Source organism: Sciurus carolinensis, chromosome 1 (assembly GCF_902686445.1).
Source record: "Sciurus carolinensis chromosome 1, mSciCar1.2, whole genome shotgun sequence".
Classification (NCBI taxonomy): Eukaryota; Metazoa; Chordata; class Mammalia; order Rodentia; family Sciuridae; genus Sciurus; species Sciurus carolinensis.
Window position 1 is genome coordinate 136,966,748 of NC_062213.1, and position 15,634 is coordinate 136,982,381.

General features: G+C 33.4%; 1 protein-coding gene across 2 annotated transcripts in view; it reads left to right on the top strand.

Moving 5' to 3' along the window:
* Positions 1-15,634, top strand: part of Col24a1 (collagen type XXIV alpha 1 chain) — a 391,233-nt gene that overhangs the window by 305,534 nt on the left and 70,065 nt on the right. For both annotated transcript variants that reach the window (XR_007104846.1, XM_047523663.1), the window contains exons 41-47: positions 62-115; positions 748-804; positions 2,729-2,782; positions 6,407-6,460; positions 6,571-6,624; positions 12,754-12,807; positions 13,949-14,056. Coding sequence is in view for 1 of the 2 variants with exons in the window: in XM_047523663.1 (XP_047379619.1) it covers positions 62-115; positions 748-804; positions 2,729-2,782; positions 6,407-6,460; positions 6,571-6,624; positions 12,754-12,807; positions 13,949-14,056 (435 nt within the window). In the remaining variant the exon portion in view is untranslated. The remainder of the gene's footprint in view (positions 1-61; positions 116-747; positions 805-2,728; positions 2,783-6,406; positions 6,461-6,570; positions 6,625-12,753; positions 12,808-13,948; positions 14,057-15,634) is intronic.

The following is a 15,634-nucleotide window of genomic DNA, read 5'->3' on the forward strand; positions in this document are numbered from 1 at the left end:
GGCATTAGATAGAGCATATACAAATGACATAGAAAATATCTGCTTACTTGTCTTTTTATAGGGCCAGCAAGGTCCACCAGGACTCTCTGGGCTGCCGGGACCTAAAGGAGAAAAGGTGTGTGCACGTACCGATATTTTAACTCTTAAGTAAGATGTTGAATTTATTAAATTTTCGGAAAGAATGCATGGAAATATTTTCAAGGGATAGGAGGACCACTTTTCAAGTTAGAAATTTTGCAAACTCCAGAAGATCATAAATATCAAGGAGCTAAATTTAAATAAATTATTAAGATATCTTCTGTGTGTTATTTCAAGATTAGAGTGAAATAATATACATGAAATGCTTTGTGAGCTATAATCTTATAAAAGTAAAATTAATTATTGAAAGAGATTGTGAGACTCTAGATTACATGAATTATTATAGTACATTTATATTAAAATAATTTAGAGGAGTTGGGAATAATTAGTACTCTTAATTTATGATATCATTAAAATTTGGCATATTGAGAAAATTCCTAACATGCTTCTTAGGTAATTAAAACAGATTAATACTTTCAAGAGGAACCATGTAAAAGTTAAAACTGTGTATGAAACATTATATGATTAGCTTCTTAGACACATTTTCCACCTTAAAAAGATAAAACCAAACTGCATATTTTCTAACTTATTAAAAAATTATAGACTATGTGTTTATAAAGGTAATTTTATTAATTTGGCTTGGTTAATAAATCATTATTTTCATTTTAGGGTTACCCAGGAGAAGATAGCACAGTTCGAGGACCACCTGGGCCTCGAGGTGAACCAGTAGGTCTTTTTCTAAAATTATCTTGACACCTCAAGATGAAATACAGTAGTAGATTCACAACAGCAATCTCATCTTTTCAAAGAGTTTTATTTTTGCTAACTTTGCAAGGTGCTTTAAATAGAAGAGCAGTATTAACTATCATGAAATCTAAATATTGTGGAAGTCTTAGATATGAAAAAAAAGCAGGTCAAGAACCTTTTCCCAATATGTAGGTTTAAGACGGTAACTTCCAAAATCTAACTTTCAACATTGAATGCATGGCAACTTTATACAGAAATTGTCCAAAACTTACATACTCTGTACTTTTAAAGTAAATATTTCCTTAACTATCAAATTCATGTTGACTTCTAAAATATTAAAAAATCTAAACTATACTTTTGATAATAGTTAAGTGGGTTCCAAGTTCTTATAACCAGTTATTAGAGCCAATAATCTTTAAAGACCATGGATCTATAAATAGTCTTCTAATTAAGCATCGTAAGAACTAATTGTAACCACAGTTTTTGAAAAGTAGCTATTATAGCTTTGATTACCTGAATAAATATCTCTGTATTCATGTTTGACTAAAACAATGTCTAATAGACATGAAAAAGAAATGGGTACAATAAAAATGCTTATAAGTAAGTATAATTGGTTTTATTTTCATTTCCACATAGTGTCACTTAAAATAAAAGAGTCCCAAGGCATAATATCAGAATATGTGGTTACTCCTGATATTTCAATTTGGTTCTTTGACCACAAAAGTTACACTTTGTTTTAGAAAAAGGAAATATTCTAGAAATTTTTATTAAATCAAGCCATCTCATTTGGAGGTGAATGTCTCTGTACAAATATATAACTTTCTTTATCAAATATAATTTAGTCTCTCTAAACCACTAAGAGATAAATGATGCAAAAATTTAAAAGCAAATAGAAAAAAAATGGCAAATGGAATATCATAACCCTTTCTTTTACACAGATTTAGGTTTGCCAGGATCAAAGAATGTCAGCCACTCTATAATAGAAACTTATGTATTAAAAGACTAACACAACTATGTTGGTTTTATCTAATAGAAATGAGACAGACATAAACCTAAACTAAGAATATACCAAATAATTAAAGCAGAATCAGAGATTACTGTCTTTACATTATGCCTATCAACTTTATCTACATAGGAATAAGATAAAAATTCTCAATGCTTCATAATAAATTATATGACTTTTCCAACTAATTTCAATTTAAGTTTCTGTTCATATGTTCAATTTAAGTGCTAGTGTGTGATAACTAATGTAGTTTAGAAGACATAATTTGATAGTTTATTATATAAAATTTTTACATTAAAAATATTTAGAAAAAGTTAAGAAATCTAAGTTTATAACATTAGTTTCTGCCTTGAGTATTAAAGTTTATGAGTGTAATTATTATTAAGCTAAATGATGCCTTGAGAATTAAAAACTTCACAGATTAAAGAATAAGACCTAGAGTTTCTGATGAAGAAGGTAAAATGGGATTAATTATTTAATATTTTCAAAAGATTATTTAAATATAATCTTATGTAATCTATGGAATTAAGTTAAATGACTGAACAGCCCTGTTAAATCTTTTTCAATCAGTTTAACCTTAAGCAAAAATGCAAATTATTTTGGCATCATTTATAGAATACTATACTCATCTAAAAATTCATATTTTTAATTGGAATTGTTTTCTCAATATTTTTTCCTTACAGAATCTTATGAGATTTTTTTTATCTAATTCGATGCTTAGCACATTTTAATATTATTGGTGTCATTGAAACTCAATCTTTTGATTAGTTAGTGGAACAAAACAAATTATTATACATTGGAGTTTATATTTTGGGCAAAAGAATTAACTACACTAATTGTATTGTCTGCATTCATGGATGCAGCTATGAAATTGATCATTTTTGTGTGGGGTCACTGTAGGGTCCAATGGGGGAACAAGGAGAGAGAGGAGAGCCTGGAGCAGAGGGATATAAGGTAATTACTCTTGGTTATACGCTATTTCTAAATTTAAATAGGCTTCTCTGTAGTTCTACTTAGTTTCAAATAAAAATAAGCACTCTTGAGATGATTATCAGCGTCTTAAATTTGTAATCCTAGAAATCTAACTCTTTCAACTTTGTTACTTTTTCTTGGAATCATCTTGTTTCTTCCCTCTGCTGCTTTTTTTTCATCATTCAGATCTCAGCTGAAATGTCCCTGGCTGAGAGACCTTCTCTAACTGCCCTATTTTAAATAGATACATAGTGATCATTTTGTATCCCTACCTAAAACTGATTTGTAACTCACTTTTGATCATATTACCTGGTAACTTCCGTGACATGCAGTACTGTTATTTTAACACTTTTTTGTGCATTTGTTTCTCTGTTTATTATCTATTTTCATCCACCCATATATAAGATTTATGACAGTAAGAATCTTGTCTTTTTCTCATTATTATACTCCCAATTTCTAGAACACAAAGTTCCTGGCATATATTAGGAATTCAGTTAAGAGTTATCAAAAGGGTGGATAAATATCTTTGTACTCTAAAGACTTAACATCAATTCTTAACCTCTTCGACTTCTTAGAAAGATTTTGTAAAACCAACTTCATCAACTAAAATTAGCTGTGTGTAGAACTTATTCAACATGTTTTTTTAGAATCACATTGGTATTAAAGATGTTTGCTTCTATCAAGCATGTCTGACTTTTATAGTTTAGCTCAAACTCCCTTTCCCCTGATACTCTCCTTTCCCCGACCCACTCTGTAATCTTTCCCTCTTGTAGAGTTCTCCAATATTGTTTATTTGTCATTCAACATAAGTATTTTACCATCTACTGTTGCTTTTGTGTTGTTAGTTTTGCTAATTGCTTTTTAATTTGCTCCCTAGTTTGGATATGACTCCTTTCCTGTAAAATATCTAGTTATGAACCCCATACATAGTAGTCTTAATAATAAATTGATAGGTTAATTGATCCAGCTCATCCCTTTCTCAAGATAAAATTTTTGTGGTAATTTTTGAAATGCAGAATTAGATTAGCCAGACTGAATGGACAAACTGTAACTATCATTATTAAACTCTTTTTCTCAATCCATCTTTTGATTGAATTATTTCAGTAACTTTCTAACTATATTCTCTGACCCCAGTCCTAGCCCTCTCAAATCCATTCCCCACTTAATTTGTTCTGTCACATGAGTCTCTATGTATTTTCCTTGCTTTCCCTGACAGAATATTTTCACTTGACTGCCCAAAACACTCATTCTTCAAGCTTGAGCTTATCATCAGTTTCATTATAAAATTCTCTCCAAGTCTCCCTTGACAGTATAACTCATCCTCCACTAATATGACCAGACAAAAGTCATCATTTCCCATAAGCTCTTTTGCATGATTTTATAACCTTTACTATAGCACAGTTAATTTTGACCATAATATAAAAATGGTCATTGTCATTTTTTATTGGGATGAATGAGAATGATTACAGTGATGCTCTTAGATAGACAAATTGTTTTGGTGATATTTGTTCAGACTTCACAAAGCCAAGAGAACCAAATGGCTATGCTGGGATCATTCTGAAAAGGTCTCTGTTCTACTACAAACAAGGGTGGTAGAAAAGTCATAATTAGTTATGATAGTTCTGGTTTTTGTGGTTTACTCATATGCACATTCTCACTTCCTATTAAAACTCCAGCTTTTCACACCACTTCTCAGCCAGATCCTGTTGATAAGTCACCACAAGGAGTCATATTCATTTGTACCTTGTCCCCCCTTGACTGTCCTGATGCTGTTACTTGCCGACACTACTCATGTTTTACTTCTAAGGGTCATGTACAATAATGGTTTTCTCTTTAGTGTGGCCATGTTATATATAATAAACCTTCTAAACTAGCATTTGTTTCTTGCCACTGTTACTTTCTTAAATGGGATTCATGTTCTTTATCAGGAAGTTGAAACTTAAAATTTAATTGCCTTACTGAATGCAAACAAAAAAGTCTTCCATTGACCTTCCTGTGAGAATATTGTTATTCTGTGTATGCAACCTTTTCTTCTCCTAGCCCAAAAAGAGGAGATGAGCCTCCTAATTGTGTAAGGCATTATTTCTATAACATACAGGGAGTAGGAAGAAAGGAATCAGTGAAGAGGACAGTAGAGAAGGGGATAAAAGAGATTTCCTGCAAATTCTTCAATCATAACTTTCATTTGACATGTCCCTAGGTTGTTGCTAGTTTATATTTACACTGTTGAAAAGGAAAATGTGATAGGTCAGCATTCCTTCTTAGAAAACCTATAATGATGACAGATTGCTGAATGTCAGAGTCATTTGATATTTCTTGGTATTACATACGGTAACTACTTCCAGTCTTCAGCCCATTGTCTCTTGTCCAAATGGCTATGAACCTAGTTTATAAAAATGGAGACCAATATGAACTTCCACAGGGAGAACAGGTTGAAAAAAGAAACTTGTTCTTACACTTTTTATTTCTTTAGGTATTGGCTATACAATTGGCCTCTACTGCCACAGTTTCAACCAACCACAGATTGAAAACATTCTTTTTCAAAAAATTTGCATCTGTACTGGATGCATATAGACTTTTTTCCTTGTGATTATTCCCTTAAAATTCTATTAATTTGACAACTATTTACATGGTATTTACATTGTATTACAAGTTACAAATAATCTAGATATGATTTAAAGTTAATGGGAGGATGTTCACAAGTTATATGTAAAAACTACGTCTTATATAAGGAATTTGAGCATTCTTAGATTTTGGATCCTGGAACCAGTCCCCATAGGATATCCAGGAATGGTCATGTTAGTTTCCTAAATTACCACCAAATGGATGGTTTCAAACAACAGAAATCTTTTCTCTCAATTCTAGAGAGCAGGAATCCAAAATTGAAGTGTGGGCAGTGTGCACTCCCTCCCTTCCAGAAGCTCTAGGAGAGTCCTCTCTGCCTCTTCCAGCTGTGGGTAGCTGTCAGCATTCCTATAGCTGCATCATTGCAGTCTCTTCCTTTGTCTTCTCTGGACCTTTTCCCCTGTCGTCTGTCTTCTTCTGTGTCTGTCACAAGGCTACTCATTAGTGAATGTAGGGCCCACATGTATAATCCCACATATGGGACATAGACATCTTTTGAGAGGCTATCATTCAACCTAGAACATTAACTCAAATCAAAAACAAAAACAGAACTCTATACTTGTTCATTATAATATATCATATTCATCATAATATCTGGCAGCTATTACATTCTTCCCCATTTTCAAGAATTATAATCTCACCAGGAGCAGTGATACATGCCTGTAATCCCAGTGGCCTGAGGATCGTGAGTTCAAAGCCAGCCTCAGCAAAAGCCTTGCACTCAGCAACTCATTGAGACCCTGTCTCTAAATAAAAATACAAAATAGGGCTGGGGATGTGGTTCAGTGGTCAAGTGTCCTTGAGTTCAATCCCCAGTACAAAAACAAAAACAAAAACAAAAACAAAAACAAAAAATTACAATCTCTATGATATTTAAATTGAGTTTGCAACACTTCACTGCCATTTTAAATTAATTGTACCCTCTTATCTAAGTTACATGTCTCAAAATTGCTCTAATAATATATTCTTCTCTACTCCTAGGGTCATGTGGGTATACCAGGACCAAGAGGTGCCACAGGACAACAAGGGCCCCCAGTATGTTTTGAAGGCATTCTTTGTAATTCTGGCATTTTTAAAAAGTAACATCAAAATAACTTATTAACTCTCTGCTTTATATGTAATTTCTGTTTTGGTTCCCATTAAAGGGCGAGCCAGGTGACCAAGGTGAACAAGGACCGAAAGGAGAGAGAGGATCTGAAGTAAGTTGAAATTGCTTAAGACAATTTGTAACATTTATTATTTGTTAGCTTTAGAAAGCAGAGGTACAAGGAGGTCCTTTTAATTATAATTCAAATAATCATTCATCTGTAAGCCTTTAATAGGGTGTCTGTTAATAATTATACTAAACATGATTATTGATTGATTTATGTTTTGACTGTTAGCCAAATTTTGTCTTACTAGCAGCCTCATCCAGCTCTGTGAAAATTGCCTAAGATTGTCTGAAATTACTAGACTTTTTGACGTTTCAAACAGAAATACCTGCATCATAGAGTGAAAACCTATTAGTCAAACCTATTTAGTTGTTGTAAAGGTTTTAAGGAAAAAAATTATTCAGTAATACTTGTGAAAGCATCTTAGAGAAGACTTTATTCAGAACTGTCACTTTTGGTATTGGGGCCGCTGCAATGGGATCTTGCAGTGGGACAGACAGACTGGGCTCAACTCTGAATACAACACTGACAAGTAGGAATTTATAGCTAAGGAACATGGTGAAAGGTCAGAGGAAGCATCATAAGAAGTGGGATTCTGGCTAAACCAACCTAATAGCATTCTTGCTGGGGACAGGCTGCGGTGATCAGACAACATCTACAGGACGGTGGAGAATGAGGAACCTGATTATGTATAGAGGGTGATCACATGTTGAGGGTAGGAGGGGGAACTTGCTAAACTGACCAGCAGTTTTCTTTGATAAAACTGATTTTTTTAAGGAAGTAAATAGGTGGGCCTAGGAGAAGGATTAGCAGCTGAATAAAGACTGGTCAAATAATCTTTATCATAGGGTAGGGGTGAAATAGTAGTTTGTTTAAATAACACAAACATAAAATTGGTACAAAAGACAAATCAATTATTTGTAATAAAGCAAATTAAAATTCTGTTGGTTTAACTGAATTTAGCCTTCCCTTTCGCTATGCCCTGATAGACATTGCCTAAACATTTTGTAGCAACTGCCTTTTTCATTGGCACCATAAACTCATTGCTCCCTGATTTTCATGGCATTCTGACTTCACATGCAATTATTTTAAAATTAAATTCTTTAAAAAATGTACTGTCATTTAATAATAAATTGAGAACAGATTTAAAATAAGGAATTTTCTTTATTTTCTTTATTATTTTTCTTCAGATTTGTTAAGCAGTCTTCACCTAGACTTGTGTTTCTCACTTGTAGGGGAAAGTAATAAAATGGGATTGAATTAGATGGATTGATTAGGTGTTCACTGACCTAGAAACCTTTCTGAATAGACTTGACATCTAACCAGTACCTCTGGGTCTAGTTCCTTAAAAAATGATAATAAATAATTAATAAAAGCATTCCATTGAAGGCAAGCCTGAACAAGAAAAAATTCAGAAAAAGAAGACTCTAAAAAAGGCTCTTTGGAGTTTTCAAATTCCAAACTGGAAAAAGTCATGAAAAAAAAAAAAAAAAAAACTAAACCTAGAACACTGCTCCTTCTGTCATGCCACTTCCTTATATTTGCAATAGGTGCTTAAGAATGCAGGTGCTCTCTGTAGTTTGATCCTAAAATGTCTAATCTTTTATAATTAATACTTTCATGTATGTAATGTTTTCCTTTTCCTTTTTGACGTGTCATGAAGAAATTCTCTGATTCTTATTAGTATGAATTATGCCAATGAAAATCTAATACTCTTCATAAACAACTGCCTCTCTAGTCTGCATGATCAACTCTCCCTGTTTGCTGGAACTAAAAGATTTTGAGGCGCCATACTTTAAGTTCTGTGTAACTCAGGGAAACTAATTCTTTCCTACTTTAGGCAATACTGCCATATAGCCCAAGGGCACATTAAAAATGCTCTACAATTTTAAAATAGAATTGATTGATATAAGAATAACCATTGATCATGTATTATTCATTAAGGACACCTGCAATGACCAGATGGGTCCTGTCCAATAGCTGTCATCTTATTTTTTGGGAAACTTTAAATTTATATTTTATATTTGGAAATGACCGCTTAAGATCATCTGGGCAACTCTCTCATTTTTCAGATGAAGAAATTTAAATCCCAGAGAGATCTTGAATTACCTAAGATCACAAAACTAATTATCAACAGAACCAACACTGGAGACTTTATTTCCTGATTCCTTTTATTATAGAGAGGCTATTACTTGTAAAACTTCTATAACTTAAGTAAAACGTGATTACATTTACTTAACCAACTAATTTATTCCCTGGGCATGTGACAACTATAAAGAAAAGTGAGAGCAAGTCAAAACCACTACATTTTTAAAAAGACTTCTGTAATGCAAATATAAGTAAACTGTCCTATAATGGCTTTCAAAACTAAGACTCAAACCAGAACCTTATTTTCCTCCCCCCCCAAAAAATTCCAGATTTTAGTGAATTGTAATTTCTTGGTTAAAAACAGAAAAACAATATTTCTTGCCTAACTCTCTAAATCTATGTTTGCTTTATAAAGCTTTCCTCTCAAAGGAAAAAGAGAAATCACAATTTTATGACACTCTGAGATTACATATAAAGTTCATTTCTTTCCCGTTATGAGAACAAAAAGTCTATTCATTGATTTATGAGGTACTTATATTTAAATAAGTTTGAAGGTAGCGTAGAGTACTACTACCTTTATTGTAATTGAACATAGAGGATTGGTTGAAGAGTAAATTTTTCCTTCATATGGCACCAGCTCAATTATCTACTAACACCTTATGTGACAACACATTTTCTTTACCTTTGACCCAATCTGTAATTTTCTACTGAACAGACAACTACAGTATGAGATCAGTGGCCAGTAATGTCTAGTTCTTATTTAGTTATGAAACTATCTAGTACGTCCAGCTTTGTCATTTTTTTTAAATGCATAAATTCAAAAAGACACCATTTTAGTTAGTGCAGGCTGCTAGAACAAAGTAACATAGACTAGTTGGCTCATTTACAACAGGAATTTATCCTCATAGTATTAGAGACTAAAAATTCAAGATCAGGGTGCCAGGTTCCAATGAGAGTATTCCTCCATATTGCAGACTGCCAACTTTTCATCATATCATTACATGGTGGAAAGAAGTCTAAAGAGCTCTCTAGAGTCTCTTTTATAAGGATGCGAATCCTATTTATGAGAGGTCCATCTTCAAGACCTCATCACCTCCCAAAGGCCTAACCTAATACCGTTAGACTGTGCCATTAGGGTTAGGATTTCAACACCTGAATTTGCAGGGCGCCAGACATTTAGCCCATCACAATAACAATGTTGTAGACTTTATTTATTTTTTATTTAAACCGCCATTGTAAAGCTAGTTTTTCCAACCATCCTATTTTCTTGTTGTTATGGTGACAATTATAACAAGGCAGGCTTCCTGAATGGAACAGCTAAAAACAACTGAGACCACAGTCTTGTTATTGGTTAAATACTCCTAGTGTTTATGGATAGATGTTGCCATAATTGCCCTACTATCATTAGTAAAATGCACTTTTAAAATTTTTCTTCTGTTTACATGTTCCTTTAGCTATTATGAGCTGCTTCCTAGTGCCTATCCAGGTGTGAATAACATTCTAGTTTTTGTGATGACTGACCCACAGATGTAGGTTTCAGAGCACAATATTCAACTTCTGAAATAATTTCCAACATAGGGATCCTGCCAAAATGTAATTGATTTGTAATAATATGTGAATTTACATTTTTATATTTTTATTTGAAATTTTGTAATAAGATGCATATATCTGTGATATACTAAAAGGATAATTTATTTTGTATTCTTTATAATGGAACTTAATATCTGTTCTGGGTGTTTCTCCTACCTGATATTAGAAATCTGCCTAGGTGGAAATCAAATCAATCAACTGCCGATAACTCCATCTACTCAAATATGTAGCATTTGCTCATTTTCTTCTTAAGTCTGTAGTAACATTCACAGTTGAAATGGTAGGGGAAACGTGAGAAATAATTTTAATCCTCTATCATCATCCATTCACACCAGCATCCACTGAAATGTACATCATCCCTTTGGGGCCCCAGTTGCCCTCATCCCATTGTGTTGGCAGCTACCTTGACCCTCCCTCCTGGCAGAAGTTCTTGACTCACACCTGCATGCACACCTATTTATCATCTTGGTTTAAAGCAAGGCCTCCTCAGATATGGCTGTCAGGCCATACCGTTCTATTCTTGGCCACATGGAAATAGCGTTCTGTTACTCCCTGCACGATGTTAGGTATTTGGGGATCTCAGAGAGAGATTCCTCTATTTTACTCATCTCATGCAGAAATGTCTTCTGTGTTGCTAACACTTAGTGCACTATATGTATAATTCTCAATAAGGACTTTAGTAGCCCAAAGGTATCATCTTTGTGCCTAGACCCCCAAACTAATCTGGAAGTATTCTTGTTTCTACCTACCCCAAGGCTTGAGGGCTCTTCTCAGGAGCAAAGAGCTCTTCTCAGGAGCAAAGGGCTCTTCCCCTGTCAGTGTCTAACAGTCTTAGTTCTCTTCTACTTCTCCTCTTCCCTTTTTCAAACTTGAATATTTTTATATTCTCTTACAGATGAAAAATTTTCTTATATTTTTATAATTATTCATAGTCCGTTGCTTATGGCATGACTTTTATGACTTGAGTCCTATATAGCCCTTTTTTTTTGACACTCAAAGTTAGACTTAATATTTAAGAATTAGGCTTTTGTATTTTAAAAGCACAATTTGAAACTGAAATTATATTTTTATCAAACTATTACCCAAACCATGGATTTCACTAGACTATTTTGAATATTTATCAGCCAAGCACAATTCTATTTTGAAAATCAAAAGTCTAGAACACATTTTTTTGCATAAAAAGATATGCTTCATGTGAAAGAAAAACACACTGGTTAACATATCTAAAGGTTATCATCATTAGTACCATTTGATGTGACTGAAATAAGAACTTTTTTCAATATTTAAAAGTATTTGCTTATTATTATTTCTTTACTGTTTTCTGAGACATATTTTACTCTTAAGTACCATATTTTCCAGAAATTCTATGTACTCAACTAAACCAGGTCACCAACTAACCCATTTTCTGGTTTTCTTACTCTTAGAAAGACTGCATTACTGTTTTTTTAAGGCAAATAAAATTGTTCAAGGCTGAAAGTAGAAGACATGATTAATATATCTCCCCATTATCAAATTCTTAAAAAGTTGGGTTTTTAATCTCATACAGAAAATGCTCTTTTTCTTTGTGATGTTATGTACTATTTCTTCTAAAATGTCTGAGCTCATTTTCAGAAGCTATAACATCTTAAATTGTTTCTTTTTACATGTGCATATAATTGTTAAGTTGAATCTTTGGCACAATTTTTCTTTAACTTTTAAGGACTTAACGTCCCAGATAGAATTATCCTGCTTGTGAGAACTTTTGATGATTTCTGAGACGTGTATCTAGTAATGACAATGATTGTTTTTCTTTTTTGTATACTGGATCACTCTTTTCCATATTTTTCTTCTTAAAATTATTCTAGGATATCATCAGAACAATGGAATGATTTGCAAGGGCAAAGTTCCTAACTATCCTGGCAGACCAGTTACTGCTGAATCAATTATGATTTAAAACAGCTCACACATGGAAAAACAAACAGTTCCATGGGAAACAGATATCTGTTCCTTGATTTGCAAGTATGTTCTTTGGGCTTCCAGAGAAGTACATTTTAGGCTATTGGTTCATGCCCTTCACTGCACCATAAGTGCCTTGTTAGCAGGAACTTTGCCTTTGCATACCTAACACATAAAAGATTCCATGATACATGATACTTACAAAATGATTACTGAATTTAACTACTTTGAAAAGAGAATAAAGGCTCTGCCTGGAAGTGGGGATTTTTACTAAATAATAGTTCCCTTTTTGAACTACGATTTAAGTTCCTCGGTTAGTAACTGTAATTTTAGTTCTTAAGTTCATAGAATTTGGGGTTAAAAGAAAATTCATAGGTGATCTGATCAAAATCACTCATTTTCAAATGAAGAAGGTTTCCCCCCAGGAAGTTAAGTGGCAATATGAGTAACATACAAGTTAGTAGCAGTACTTGCTATAGCGTCCAGGTCTCAGCATTGTTTTCTGTGGCTTCAGTTTAAGTAAGTTTATTACTGGCAATTGACAATTGTGCTTCCCATTTTTAGGGTCCTAAGGGGAAAAAAGGAGCTCCCGGTCCTTCTGGGAAACGTGGCATTCCTGTAAGTAATAGGCCTCTTTTATCTTTCCTGTTTTTAAAAATAGAATTGACAACTTTAGCAAGCAGAAAAGTTTGGGACCATTTATGTCATGTTGGATAAATCAAATTGTCTTGGAAAAAAAAATTTAAACCCATGCTGGAACACACAGGGAACAAAATATGACCACTAACTCAAAACCAAACTTGCTGTTCAAATATAAATCTCTGCAAATGAAGGATGTTCTTTTCCTGTGTTATGGAGCCTTCTCTATGGATTCATGCTCCTGCATCATGGTGAGCCACTAGAAAACAGAGAACTTAAAGTCATGAATAAATGAATTATAATGAAAGTCAGAGATCTTCAAGCATAATTAAAAAGACATGAGCTAGGTTTTAACTGGAGAACTTGGCCTCTCATTCTCCTGGCAAATATAACAGAAAGTCTTTGGATTTTTTTTCTGAATTTTTTTTTTATTACAGAACAAAAATCAGTTTTACCTTAGCATCAGTTTCCTCCTCTGGCCAGGCAGCTATGAGATGACTGGATTATTAGCAAAGACTTTTTGTTGTTATCTTCCAGCTGCTTGCTTTGGGTTGCTTGAGTTGGTTCATAAAAGGTAGGAAAAAAGAGGATAAATTATAAGCTCACTCAAATTAGAGATACCTCAGAAAGCCCAGTTACCCAAGAGTAGAAACAAAACATTCAGATCTTTCTTCAGTCATGTAATTATCTGATTTAAAGGACAACAAAGTGAACCATAATTTGTTTCTTGGGAAAATAACACAGTACAAGGTTTTGCAGATAGTGAATGACAGCCTGCATCCTAGGCTGACAGGTGCATATAGCTGACCTTTTCTTGACAGCTAGATAAAGCATGGTCTGGCAGAATGAGAAATACCAGAGAATTACACTAAAACTTAAAAGGTCACACAATAAATTGCTGATTATCTTGGTATTTTTGTTTAGGGTACTTTTAAAGACAACTATCTGTTGAATCCAAATTGTAAATCAGTAAGGAATCCAGTAAACAGAAGAAAATTGTTCTGGCACAGGGTATAGAAGTGTAAACTTACACCCCAAACCTAATAAGTACAAAAGTATTTGTCATTTAAACATCTGTCCTGCATCTCTCTATAATACAAGTAATTTTTTCATTATCAAGGGACTTCCAGGCCTTCCTGGGCCAAAAGGAATGCAAGGATACCATGGCACAGATGGCATTTCAGGAAACCCTGGAAAAGCTGGGCTACCAGGAAAACAGGGACTTCCTGTAAGTAGTATGAATATCTCTTTGTTCTTTACTTTTATGTGTATCTCCTTACTAGACCATAGATATTTGGGCCCTCTCTTGGCTTTGGCATTGGCTTAGATTAAGCCAATCATTTCTTTAATAGTTATTTTGGAATTATATTTATGATTCCCAGGGATGTCATGGTTATTTTAGATATAATTACTCATAATAATAATGTATACATTTTATGTATATGAAAGCTTTTTTTTTTTATAAAGAACTGCAAAGAAAATAAAATTGGGGGCTACACAACCTGGCTATGCTTTCAGTTCCCCAAATGTCTTAAGCCACCTTTGGAACATTTAGGTCTTGGCAGTAACTCCAGGTAGGTTCTGCCAAAAAACATTTTCCCTTTACTTTTACCACCCTGGTATTTTCAAGAACTGTTGGGAGTATTTTCTCTGTGTTCATCTAGGGTGAAATAATGATATAGATTCACCCTTGTTTTTATGTAAATTTCTGCCTTATTTATTGGATCAGAAATTTTAAAACCATCTTCACTTAGCCATTTTCCCTCTTTCCTTCCCTACTGGCAACCTAATCCAGATTTTGTTTTTCATCCCAGGTTTTGTTTTCACTTGAAACATTTAGAAGAATTAACTACATACATTCAAGAACTCAGTAAAATTTACCCTTTTACACTCTCATTGTTTGGATATAGTTACCCACTGATTTCTGTTCTTAAATAATAAATCCTAGTTGTTTATTCAACTCTTGCATGGTACTGTACCTAAACTCAAGCCCAAAGTAATATTCTTCTTTCACTATGGTAAATCATCTCATTTGTTTAAAAACAACAACAAATAAAAAACTATGGAACTGTGATATAACCAATTTTAGTTACTTCACCATCATCGTGCAAACATCATAAAAAGTACTTATATAAACCTGGATGGTATAGCCTGCTAACACTTAGGTTATATGGTATAGCCCTTGCTCCTAGGTTGCAAACTTACTTCTACAGTATGTTACTGTATTGAGTACTGTAGGCAGTTGTAACACAGTAATAGCTAAATGTATTTATGTAGCAACAAATCTAAACATAGAAAATGTATGGTAAAATTGTAGTATAAAAGAGTTTGTTTTAAAAAAAAGTACACAAGTATAGGGCATTTATCATGAACAGAGCTTACAATATTGGAAGCTGCTCTGGGTGAATAGGTGAGTGAGTAGTGAGTGGATGTGAAGAACCCAGCTTTTTAGGGGTTTATTTGTTTGTTTGTTTTGACTTTTTATTTTATTGGTTCTTTTAAGTAATACATAACATTAGGATTCATTTTGACATAATTATAAAAGCATGGAATGAAGTTTGCTCTAATTCAGTCCCCAGTACTTCCCTTTTCCTTCCCCACTTCTTTCCCCCTGTTCACTTCCCTCTTTCACTGATTTTTCTGCTTTTTACTTAGTTTTTTTAATTACTGTATTGTGGACATACATGATGGAATTCACCATGATATATTTATATATATACATAGGAAAATTATGTCAGATTCATTCCACTCTTTCTGTATCCCATCATTCCTAACTTTCCTTCAATCACCCTTCATCTACCCAATT